General features: G+C 41.8%; 1 protein-coding gene across 1 annotated transcript in view; it reads right to left on the bottom strand.

Moving 5' to 3' along the window:
• The window catches only part of LOC128874747 (homeobox protein goosecoid), a 9464-nt gene extending 571 nt beyond the window's left edge, over nucleotides 1-8893 (bottom strand). Inside the window, exons 1-2 of the mRNA XM_054119785.1 lie at nucleotides 7592-8893; nucleotides 4882-5171 (exon numbers count right to left, since the gene is read on the bottom strand). Of these exons, the coding sequence (XP_053975760.1) occupies nucleotides 4882-5171; nucleotides 7592-8084 (783 nt within the window). The 5' untranslated portion in view covers nucleotides 8085-8893. The remainder of the gene's footprint in view (nucleotides 1-4881; nucleotides 5172-7591) is intronic.
• Between the last annotated feature and the right edge of the window lie 2843 nt (nucleotides 8894-11736).

The following is an 11736-nucleotide window of genomic DNA, read 5'->3' as shown; positions in this document are numbered from 1 at the left end:
CAAACAATCTTGCACCTATAATATTCAAGAAGTTTCATTCAAATAAACGTCAAAGGCCTGTTGTGATCCTCTTATACACACGAATATTAATATCGAATTCGTGCAATTAAAAACCAAACAATTTTGCATCTATAATATTTCAGAAATTTCTTTAAAACAAGTGTCTAAGTCTTCTTGTGATCCTCTTATACGAATATTGAATATACATAGAACACCGTGACATCGCTAGTAAATAAAATACTTAGATTTCGAAATATTAGTTGCCTCATTTAAGTGGGTTATCCTCTAATTATATCGAGCAACGCAACGACGCGCTCGTTGAGCATAAATTCGTTATTATTACCTGTATCGTAAAATTATCGAGAGGTTATTTTCCAGTGGAATTGACGCGACGTTTAATTGATAACCCCGTTTACCCGCGCGTCGGCGTATTCATCGCGAGGACTCTTAACAAGGCGAGGGAACTGGCGAAGATCAAAAGGCTTCATCCCACATTTGAAATCAGCATTTGTTCGTCACGCTTGTCTGACTCGATTTAAGTGAAGGCCGACAATCGATATTACCGCCGTTAGCGATAGACTTTCATCGGTACGGATGCTGCACTGATCTCTTAATAAATTACACTTTAATCGTACGTCTGCGCACGTTCTATCCATCTCTGTTACATCAAAGACAACGCTTCTCCTAATTATTTTCTGTTTTCTTTAATGAAAGAATGCTTTCCTTTCAATTCTCGAACTATCGAATTATAATCCTCTTCGTTCGAATCTCACAAATTCTATTTCCTACCCGGACGAACATTTCACGGTGGTTCGACCATAAAATCTCACGTACAAATAAATTGTACAAATAAATTGTCCCTGTAATCACTGTTTTCACGTCTCTGCTTTTATAGCTCGGCACCTGTCGTCCGCGTTTCTGCATTTCGTCGGTGCAATCGCGAGACGGCAGAGACCGTCGCACGGGTAAATAGTCGTGCTTCTTTCCAAACACCGGATGGAGTGCTTTAGGCTCTCCCGAGCTGTTTCACGTCTTTACTTTATTTCCGCCTCTTTCCTCTTTTCCCGTCTGAAAAGTCGCCTTTCCACTAATTCTGTACAAACACCCGAAACTCTTACCTCGGCCCGCGGCAGGTGCGCTGCAGGTATATGTTGTTTCAAAGTCTTTAAAGACTCTCGAGACCAGGGATTTTCTTTGGCCGAGCCGACGATGCGGGTGGTCCGTCGGCCGGCGATAAGTGCGAATGACTTTGGGATTGTACGATTGTTCCAGCAAATTGTCCGCCCGCGAGTGTAGAAATTTCCCTCGAGCTCAGCTTTTGCGTTAACTACCGAAACTTGTTATCGCCACTTCGTATCGATCGTTCGGTGTTTAAAGAAGAAACGGCTGTTAATAATTAACGCGTTAATAACTCTAACATTCCACCACGGACTCTTTGTAATAATCGTTCTTTTTGTAAAGTTCTCGAGAAACGATCTGGAACGTTCTTTCAGGAGAAGATCGATGGACCACAAACTTGTAAATTTTTCATTTTTATTTTCATTGTAGTAACTATGAAGAAGATGATTCGAAAGTGTAGGATCCAAATGATTTTTATTTCTAGAAGAAGAAAAATGATCTTTAGTCTCGATAGTTAAGATGTCTCGACTCGAACTTCGGAAGCTTATTATTTTACGTTAGAGAAAATCAGTGTTTGTAACTTGAGCACGATTTGCGTTTGAAATTAACGTAGATAAAACCCGATATATCGAAGTTGATTTTAATGTATTAAACCCTCTCTGTCGCGTTATTATTAAATACACTCAACAGTTTCCAATTTATTATTAACATTTATCATATTTCATCGAAACGTAAATTATACACTTTCGAGGTGAAATGTTTGACGCTATTTTATTCTCCGACTATAAACGTATACTTTCGACTACTCGTCGTTCGTTGTCGAGTAACGTATTGCGCCGCGCTATTGTGTCGAAAAATATAAAAGAAATTTTTTAAATAATATTCAAAATGCATCCTTGTCCACGAGAAAGTATGTCACTTTTTAGCGCCTTTATTTTCCAGTAACCTAAAAAGTTTTCCACGTACAAAGCTAATCCTAATTTACAGGCCATTATCTCGCGTGACTGCAAACTTTCATGTCAATCGATTCAGTTCGAATTATCTCTGTAAATTTTTCAAACTTTGACAATCAGGTTATCGATACATATTCTCTCAAACTAAAATTAAACGAATATTAGAAAACGATGAAAATTGATTTCTTCGACGATTTAGACCAGACTACCCTTTTAAGAACACCCCGCGTGATCTTGCACAAAATCCCTTCTTCCACAAAAAAGGCATTTGCCCTCGAAAGAAGCAGTAAACTGAAACTGAGCATCAATCTCCTCGCGATCCTTCTAAATAGGACTACAATGCTGCGCTGGAAAAGGGTTCTTTCGACAATCCAGCCTCAATGACACCGTCCTAAGTCCTTTCAGTCGTCCTTCCAGCAACGCGCTGCGTTGTCGAGTGCCGAACCGTTCTCAACCTCGACAAACATTCGTGCAACGGCTGCGGTATCTTATCAACTATCCCAGTATCGTTCAACCCTTAAATGGACAATGTTGTTTTTAAACAACATACTAAACATCACAGATAAAATTGATGAATGCGCAATGTAGTTTATAAACAACACTCACATTATTGCAAAAAAAAGTATAGTGAATTCGTGTCTAGATTTTTTTACTTATTTTTCCTAGACAGTAATACATGTCTATTACACAAATATATTTTTTTAAAACGTGAAACAAAAATCGTCCATTTAAGGGTTAAAATATTTACCATCATATACAGGTGACAGGATCTTTCTCTAAGCAAGTAAAAGAACTACTCTATTTACGGACTATGAGATGTACCTTAATTTTTAAGCAATTTTAAAAATAACATTCTTATTACTAGATTGCCTCTTCCTCGTCGTCGTTGTCTTCTTTATATATAAGATGGTCTTCACTGCCATCGAATTAACACGTTCAAATTTCATCTCGAGACTATCGAAGATTAGATAACGTAACATTTGTCGTAGCATTTAATTTCTCAACCTCGCCAAACTCAGGAATCCTATCCACGTTTATTTTGATTAAAGTCTCACCTTTGAAATTTTCTTTTTCAGTTTCTCAATGAAAAGTCCTGTCACCCATTTCCGGGTGACGTGGCGACCAACGTGTTAACCCTTTGCACTCGAGGCCTTTTTTATTTTGTTTAGTATCTACCAGCAACTCGAGATGTTTCTTAGCATTCTATTGCCATGAATTCTGAGCTATCTAGATTTGTGAATAAGGTCACCTTTACCTCGCCGACAATCATTTTATTGACACTTCGAGCTCCAAAGAAATTATTAAACCTAAAGAAACATTAGGTATCGTAGATTTTCTGCGTGAAACCTAATAGCGACCTGTCGAGTGCAAAGGGTTAATTTCGAGTGTACGTAATTTCGAGACGCACCTGAATTTTGGAGGGAATCTTTCGAAGAAAATAGCGCGTCTTGTACTCCGTAAAATACGGCAATATCCGATGATGTTCGATAAACCGTATTTAGAAACAATTCGTAACACTTGTCGCGGGCTGTATGACGCGCGCGTGGTGAAAATTGTAAAAGGGCAGGGAAAACGGTAATACGCGATCAAGTCGAGAAAACGCTACAAATATGTGATACGATCCGATAGTTAGCAACGAATTAATGGTTGCGTGCAGTGTAAACCTTTGCAGGCGGTAAATACCCTATAAATTCTACTCGTGAAACGCACGGTGCACGCGTGCGATTTGATTCACCAAGCGTTCCCGGCCATATGTATAATTGAAGTAAACACATTATCGGCAAAGCTTTTAATCTAGTTTGCACCTCGTCGGTCCGAATCGAGCGACACCCGATAAATACTGCCCGCTCAAATAATTGCAACGACCTTATGAAAGACTTATGACCACCGTCGCTCGCGGTGCATTAAGGCGACAAACAACGGACAACCGAATGTTTCGAACGTCCCCGTTGGTTAGGGAGCGTTTTGTCATCGCTACAAATTATGCCTCCGGACCCGAAGAGTTTGAACGATCCGAATGGTCAATGTTTGTCAGACCAAAAGACTAATATTCTCTTAGGTTCGAGACAGCAATTTGTCAGTTTAGGTAGCTACCGATGGCGGTTCAAGATTCCCATTTGCCGTGAAATTCTTGAGAAAACAACTTTTTTTAAAAGCGTCGAAGACTCGAGATTACCGGACTTCTGGCATCCGAACGAGTCGTCGTCGAAATCATTTTTAGGGATACTCGTTTCTCGTGTTTCTTATTCCATGTATTTTTGGTTGTCTTGAAAGTTTTTTCCGCGACCTGCACTCTTGTTTATTTAAATAGACAACTTTGTCTCTCGGAAGTTGATTTCGTTCTTTTTATAGGTATGCCATGAATTCTAACGAATGTTTTCAACTGGAATAATTGGAGAAAGCAATTAGCACGAGACGACCAGAATTAGCGAACAAACGAGACGTTGTTTTCCAGTAGGATAACGCCAGCTGGCATATGTCTCTAGTCGTTAGAGACGAGTTGTTAATTGAAACTTTTTTCAAATTAAAAATTTGACAATGTTTGAGTAAAAAATGGTAAATCCTCTTAATTTAATAATAATATTTTTCTATCGTTATATTTCTTTCGTAATTCATTTAAAATTGCACGTATTTTATAGGACTAGTGTTGTCACTTTGATTAAGTTAACATTTATTTGCCAAAGTCGAATTCAAGCACGACACACTTTGAGATGTGCTCAAGTACCGAGTGTTTTACCTAATGCAAAGTTAAATTTTACTTTCTATGGAAGACGATAGTGGAAGAAATGTTGAAATTGTCGAGACGTACCTCGATCCTTTCTTCCTTGAGATCGACTTGAAGAGCCAGTTGTTCCCTCAGGATCACGTCAGGGTAGTGCGTCTTGTCGAAGGTGGCCTCCAGTTGTTCGAGTTGCTCCTCGGTGAATATTGTTCTGTGGCGACGTTTTCTCTTCGCCATCGGTCCCACGGATCCTGCGTTTGGATTTATTTGATAAGGATGAGCCGCGTGATAGAAGGCTGGCTGACCGTGAAGCGAAACACCGGCGGCCGCCATAGCCGCCACGTATCCACCGGAATACAGGCTTGGGTACGCTGCGGCTGGAAATTAAAAAGAACTGTCGATACTAATTTTTCATTCGGTCGAAGTATCATACATAGGGAGGCTTGCAGGTATTCGAATAAATACCAAAGACTCTGTCTTTGTTCGGAAGAAAGTATCGATCTACTCTAAACGAGGACGATTATTGCAAGCAATTTATTAACAACATTTAGATTTGTCGTGTTATTTTTTTATTCTATAAAAATGAACTCGAAGGACGAATCAACAAACTTACTTAAACATCGAGAATACTGTGGGTTTGTTAACAACATCACAGTTTAAGTAATGATTCAAAATTGTTCGATCTAAGCAAACATTTCTTACGTAACATGAGTTCATTTCAGCGATGTCGTCTATCACAGTTTCATTTTTCAAAAACTTGTTCAACGCGTGTTCACTGTAAATCAAAATTGAAATATACCAAAGGTAAGCAATTTTATATTCGGAAACGTTCATAAGTAGCAACTAATGTAATTAAGAAAAGTTCCAGGAATTAAATAATTATTACAGAACTCGATTACGATTCTAAATCATTCTACCTAGTTACTGCACAGTTGTATCAATTCTCATGTTTATCTTTATACATAAATTTCCTCCTTTCGCATCCCCCTTGGACACCGAACATCCGAACGCGTACAATCCCAGCTCAATAAAAACGTGCGAATTAAATAATTATTACAGAACTCGATTACAATTCTAAATCATTCTACCTAGTTACTACACAGTTATATCAATTCTCATGTTTATCTTTATACATAAATTTCCTCCTTTCGCATCCCCGTTGGACACCGAACATCCGAACGCGTACAATCCCAGCTCAATAAAAACGTGCAGCGTTTAATTCGAAGGTAAAAATATTTTTGCGAAGCATCCGTCGATATTTGTCGAAATTGTAATATGGTCGGAGGACTTTGCAACCCTGCCCTCGGCGCAAGGGAACGAAAAATACTCGAAGGCCGCGGCCCCCAAGGGATGTTTTGGTTTAAAATCTCGAAGAAAGCTGCTTAGAGGCGACGTCTCCGCATAAAAATGCGCGAAGGGCGAGTTTCGTGCTTTCAACCGGTCGTTTGGTCTCTCTCTCGACGGTGTTGCATATTTCTCCTTTCTCATTTTTTCTTTTTTTTTTTTTCTTCATCTTCCGACGGGACTGCAAGGAGCTAAATCGTTCGCGCGTGATCGAAACGGATTGCGGATTTTAGCCCGCGCATCCCCAATCTGCGCGCGGTACTCTTGCGGGTGAAATACTTAAAGCCCCCCCGAGGGCATAAAGGAAATTTCGTTGCAGAACGCGTCGGGCCTCCGAGGATTTACGCCTTCTTTCATTTTTCCGCTACGAGATTTCGCCTCGCGCCGCGCAAATTGTGTTGGACGCCTCGGAAGCCTTTACGAATTAGTCGCGACCCACGCTCTGCGAAGATTGATTCGCCGCAACGTGAAATCTCACCTTTTTCTCGCGCTAACGTTAAGTTAAAGTTAACTTACTTATTTTTTGCCATAGGGTTCATTGCGACTAATTTAGATTGATTCGTCGTAGTATAGGATTTCACCTATTTCTTGCGCTAACATTAAATCTTACTTATTCTTTGCCATAGGGTTCATTGCGACTAATTTAGATTGATTCGTCGTAGTATAGGATTTCACCTATTTCTTGCGCTAACATTAAATCTTAGTTATTCTTTGCCATAGGGTTCATTGCGACTAATTTAGATTGATTCGTCGTAGTATAGGATTTCACCTATTTCTTGCGCTAACGTTGAATCTTAGTCATTCTTTGCCATAGGTTCGGTTGCAACCCTATTTAGATTAATTTGTCATAGTGTACGATCTCACCTTTTTCTGGGTGATAGAGATTTTCAGGAATGAAAAAATTAATTTTCAACATCAGGTGTTAAAAACAAGTCTGGGATAGAATTCCTGGATCTCGATCGTAAAACCAACTGCTAACGCAAATGTTACATTATACGGTTTCCAATTGTACAAGGACATAACTTTAGGTTCGTTTTCGTGAGTATGTTTGGAACTAAAGGCGTAAATTTTAATTATTCTGTACCATAGCGTCGAATGTAACTGTTTTTTCTATCATTCAAGACCTTCGGCCTGTATTAACGCGCTCTTATAAAACGAAAAGAGAATCGATCTGTTCGGAAGTCGCAGACAAGCCACATTACAAATTCGTTTAAATACAAAATGTTTTCGTCATTCCTACCGATCGATTCAAGTTCTCGCTCGTTGAATCTACAAGGTTCACTTTTCTCAATTCAAGAGTGACAGTTTCAACCTACGGAAGCTATTCCAAAACCAAAGTGCAAATCGTATGATAATTCAGCTCGAGGCCGCAACATTTGTCATTCATTTTACTAGTACCCACGCAAGCTCGTAAAGATTATTCGTTTCACGTTGGATGTTCGATTCGACTCACCGAAGAGATCGGCGGAGGTGAACGCCAGGTGATGAATCTGTTGCTGAAGAGGATGCATCGCCGTCGCGGCCCTCGAGCCCACGGCTTCGGGGTTCTGAATGATGGATCCGAGGCCGCTGGTGCTGGTGGGCGTGATGTTCCCGATGGGCCTGGGTGCCAGGATGTTCTCGATGGTGAAGGCTGACGTAGGGGAGGACATGGTGGCCGAGGGGCTCGGTCTCGAGACCTCTCGCGGTCTGAATCGCGCCTCGTCCGAGCTCAGAGGACTCCTAGCGAACGATTTCTCGCGCGAGTCCAGCTCGTGTCGCCTCCCGGTCACATTGTTCTGCTCGTCGCTGGCCTTCAGCTTCTGTTGCAGGCTCTCCGGCGAGTAGTTGTAAAGATACCGATGCCCGTAACCGGATATTCCTGGACCATCTTGAAGAGGACTCGACGGCTCCGTCATCGGAGAACGCGATCTGGGCGAATCACTCGCGTAGGTGCTCTCTACCATATTTTGGGAGTGAAATCTTAGCGATACGAAAACTTCACTTCCACGTTGGTACTTCGCAGACGGTTTTCTTCACGATCGTTTCTCGGGCTGATGGTTACAGAACGAATTTAAAAGCATCCTTCGTTTCGCTGTCTCCCAGGCTGTTCGAACAATGTTCAGGTTCTTTTGCTGTTGGACGAATGGTAACAAGATTGTCGGAATAGAACGAGCGATTTTGACGAGTCCATGAACTCCTTCCTTCCTCTAAGCGTTTCAATCGACCTTGATATATAAAGATGTACCCCTATTTACATGTTCAATGTATCATAGAGTCTATACTCCGCGATGGGACTACCATTATTATTTCCTGGGAACGTCGTCGATCGGGATGTCCAAGATAAATCACGACACGCAGCGTCTTTCCCTCGATACGATATATCTCATGACGCCTCGTGTTACGCGCGAAACCGGAATCGGAATGCGACACTTTATCTATTCCCTTCCTGGCCCATCGCGGACACCGATGCACTAACTCCGACTTCCTGTCGAAACTATCCGAAAACTAGGTGTCCCTTCGCGTCTACCTTTGTTGCGAATCGTAAAGTAATCGAAGGTGATTCTGCGGTCTTTCTGCGTCGAGTTCAAATCACTCCGTACGATTCGACGAGGCGTCCAGATCTCGTTAGCTTCACCGAGCCACGAGGACGAAATTAATCCCAGGAGAGGTCCGGGTCGCGCGGTGACACCGATGAGATAAACGATATCCGACCGACTGGTCCGACTCGGTGTACGCGTTGACCTCTCGGGGGCGCGCTTAGGTTCGCCGTTGATCCACGTACGGGTAGCCACCCCCGTGTCGTCGACAGAGACACCCTCGGAACACATCCAGCGAAGTTTTGCGAACGTTGTCGGAGGGCAGGGCGTGGTCGGGCTTGGCCCCGTCCACTTTTCCACCACCATCGGTACGATCATCCCCTACGCGACGAGAGGGAAACGCGGAAGCTGAAGGGAGGCGCGCAGAGACACGAGAGGGGAGAGCGCCAGCGCGAGACTCGACGATGGTTTCCGGGAGGATGCAGGCGGAGGTGCAATCTCCTGATGACAGCGATGGTTTGGGGCGAACAAAAAAGAAGAGTGGTGGGGGATGGAGGGAACGTCGAGCCGGCAGAATGCCCTTTCAGCCACCCCCTAGCGAGGGCTTCGACGCGGGATGGCGGTGAGAGAAGCCGGGAAACGGAGGACGTGCACGAGGTGGGAGGGAAACGTATTTACAGCGGATGATCACAGACATGTCTCGCCGTATTACAGAGCTTTCCGAGTTTGCCTAGCGAATCGTATTCACGAATTAATCATGCTCCCAGGAAGCGTGTTTGCGTTCGGACTCGGCGCGATCGGAATCGCTCGGTATTGTTCCTGAAAATAATTTCGCGTTTTCTCTCGCCGGGATTATCGTGCCCGATGTTTCGAGCTTTTTCATTCCGAGCTCTTTTTCCACCCGCCGAGATCAACGTTCAATTCGCGAAGGGAAACCGTTTCCAGAAATCGAAAATACCGCGAGGGCATTCCTGGCTTCGGCACAGCCGGGTGGCTATGTCTGTCGTTTGGCGCGCGTACTTCAACTTTGACCAGTACTTTAACAATTTCTGTAACTGGTATTATTTGAAAATATTTGCTACTAGGAAATCGAAGGAAACAAAGTTCCGTCTCCCTCCGAGTCTCCACTCGCCGCATTCTCCACGTGGCGAGACCTGGTATTATAGTATAATCAGTATTATTCGTGACGAACGATCCTCCGTCGCGAGCAATATCGAGCTAACGGCTGCGAACATGTAACGAGATCTTTGGATATAATCAATGGAATTCCACAGAGTTTTAGGAATAACCTTCAAAAACTTGGGCCATTACTAGGGATGCTATGATGACACAGTTTATATCTAACTTGTACAATTCGTAAGTGAATTTATTAAGTGTAGTCTACTTGTGCACTATTCAATCTAGTAATGCATTCATACTCGGAGTCATTTTATTCGTATTTTCATTAATGAATTCAATTTCTATTCCATGGACTGATAATTCATTTCCAAATATGTTAATTACTAGCTGCGCCTCGCGGAAAATGTACTCGATGTCGCGGACTAGAAAATTTCCTAACTAAATTGTCTTTAATATAAAGGAACGGGATATCCATTATAAAAGTAATTGAAAGGAATTGCAACCCCTTTTCACCCCTCCAGTGGTTGATGTTTCTTAAATGCCGAAATAGGTGTTTGATTAATTATATCAAAGAGCATCAAGACCAAGTTTCGAGCAAATCCGACCACAAATAAAGTATTCCTATTTCCAGTGAGGATTAATGAAGAGAGTAAAGGGTGTAAAATAAAAGAAGAAATTTAACTTTGGTACTTTATTAAAGAAAGTATAGAAAGAAACACACGTGAGTACAATGATTATTGTAATGTTTATGCAAGTATGTAGTTAGGTACTTCGTGACAGCTGAACACACTTAACTGGGTGTAGGTTAGAGGTAGATTTTTAAATGTAAATTTTAATAACGAATTCTGGTCGCGTGACCAATGAAAAAATTACAAGGGATTCGAGAAAGAGTACCACCAACGAACCGCGATAAAACGAAGGAACGATCGCGGAACAAGTCAAAGAAATCCGTAAAGTGTGAACATTTGCGAGGCACCGCAAACATAATTCGGACGGTATAGTCGCGCGACGTTTCCTGGATTGAAGGGGTCCGAGGAACCCGTGCCTCTCTTAACGTATACCGTAAATATTGTTTCTCCCTCGGAAATCGTATACTCGCGGCTCTGACGGGATTCGAATCGTCTATAGGCTCGAGGCTGTAGTCAAAAGAAGCCGAATCCTGCGGGAAAAAAAATCATTATCTATCCGAGGAAGTCCGCAACACCGTGTCGAGTTCCACGAGGATTAGCTCGGTTGGTTATAGGATGTAAATATTTGCCCACCCTGGGTCAAGGCAGCCATTCTCTACGTTCGCATCAAAGAAACGCTTGTAAAATCAAAATGACCACACGGCCGGGAATAATCTACCGTTGTTTGATGAAAATCCATTAACGCATCGTCGTTTCTCTCTAAAAAGAAAAAAGGAACAAGGATACGCTTAGTTATTTCTTCGAATTTTACTAACACAAAAAAGAAAATTAAAGGATCAATAAATAAATGCGGCTAATACTTAAATATGAAAGAGCTCTTCGAAAGCTACAAAATGATATGTGGCACTTGCATATAAAGTAACTTTAACGACTTCGAAAAATTGCACAAACTGAAGCAACGTAAAAAACGCACGACTTTTGACCCTAATATGATGTACACTGTATATTGACAATTCGTTCGAAATAGGCTCGTGTGATTTGTATTCGATCAAAGAACGATCGAGCGAAGTTTAAAATCCTTTATTATTGGATTGTCCAGAAAGTTCGTGGCAATTTTTAAGAAACATTCAAAGGACATGTTTGACTTTTTATATATATTTATTGAATTATATATGTACCATTTCGTTCCACAACTTTTCCACCTTTTAAGGGGATGTCCACGTGTTACTTGTTTTCAACCATTCCGATGTATCGAGACCTGTACCATCTACTAAAAATCGACATGGACTTTCCAGATAACCAAATACATTCTCACCTCGAATTATAGCGTT

This window comes from Hylaeus volcanicus, chromosome 4 (genome assembly GCF_026283585.1).
Source record: "Hylaeus volcanicus isolate JK05 chromosome 4, UHH_iyHylVolc1.0_haploid, whole genome shotgun sequence".
Taxonomy (NCBI): Eukaryota; Metazoa; Arthropoda; class Insecta; order Hymenoptera; family Colletidae; genus Hylaeus; species Hylaeus volcanicus.
Note: the sequence above shows the minus strand (reverse complement) of the source record. Positions and strands in the feature narration are given on the sequence as shown.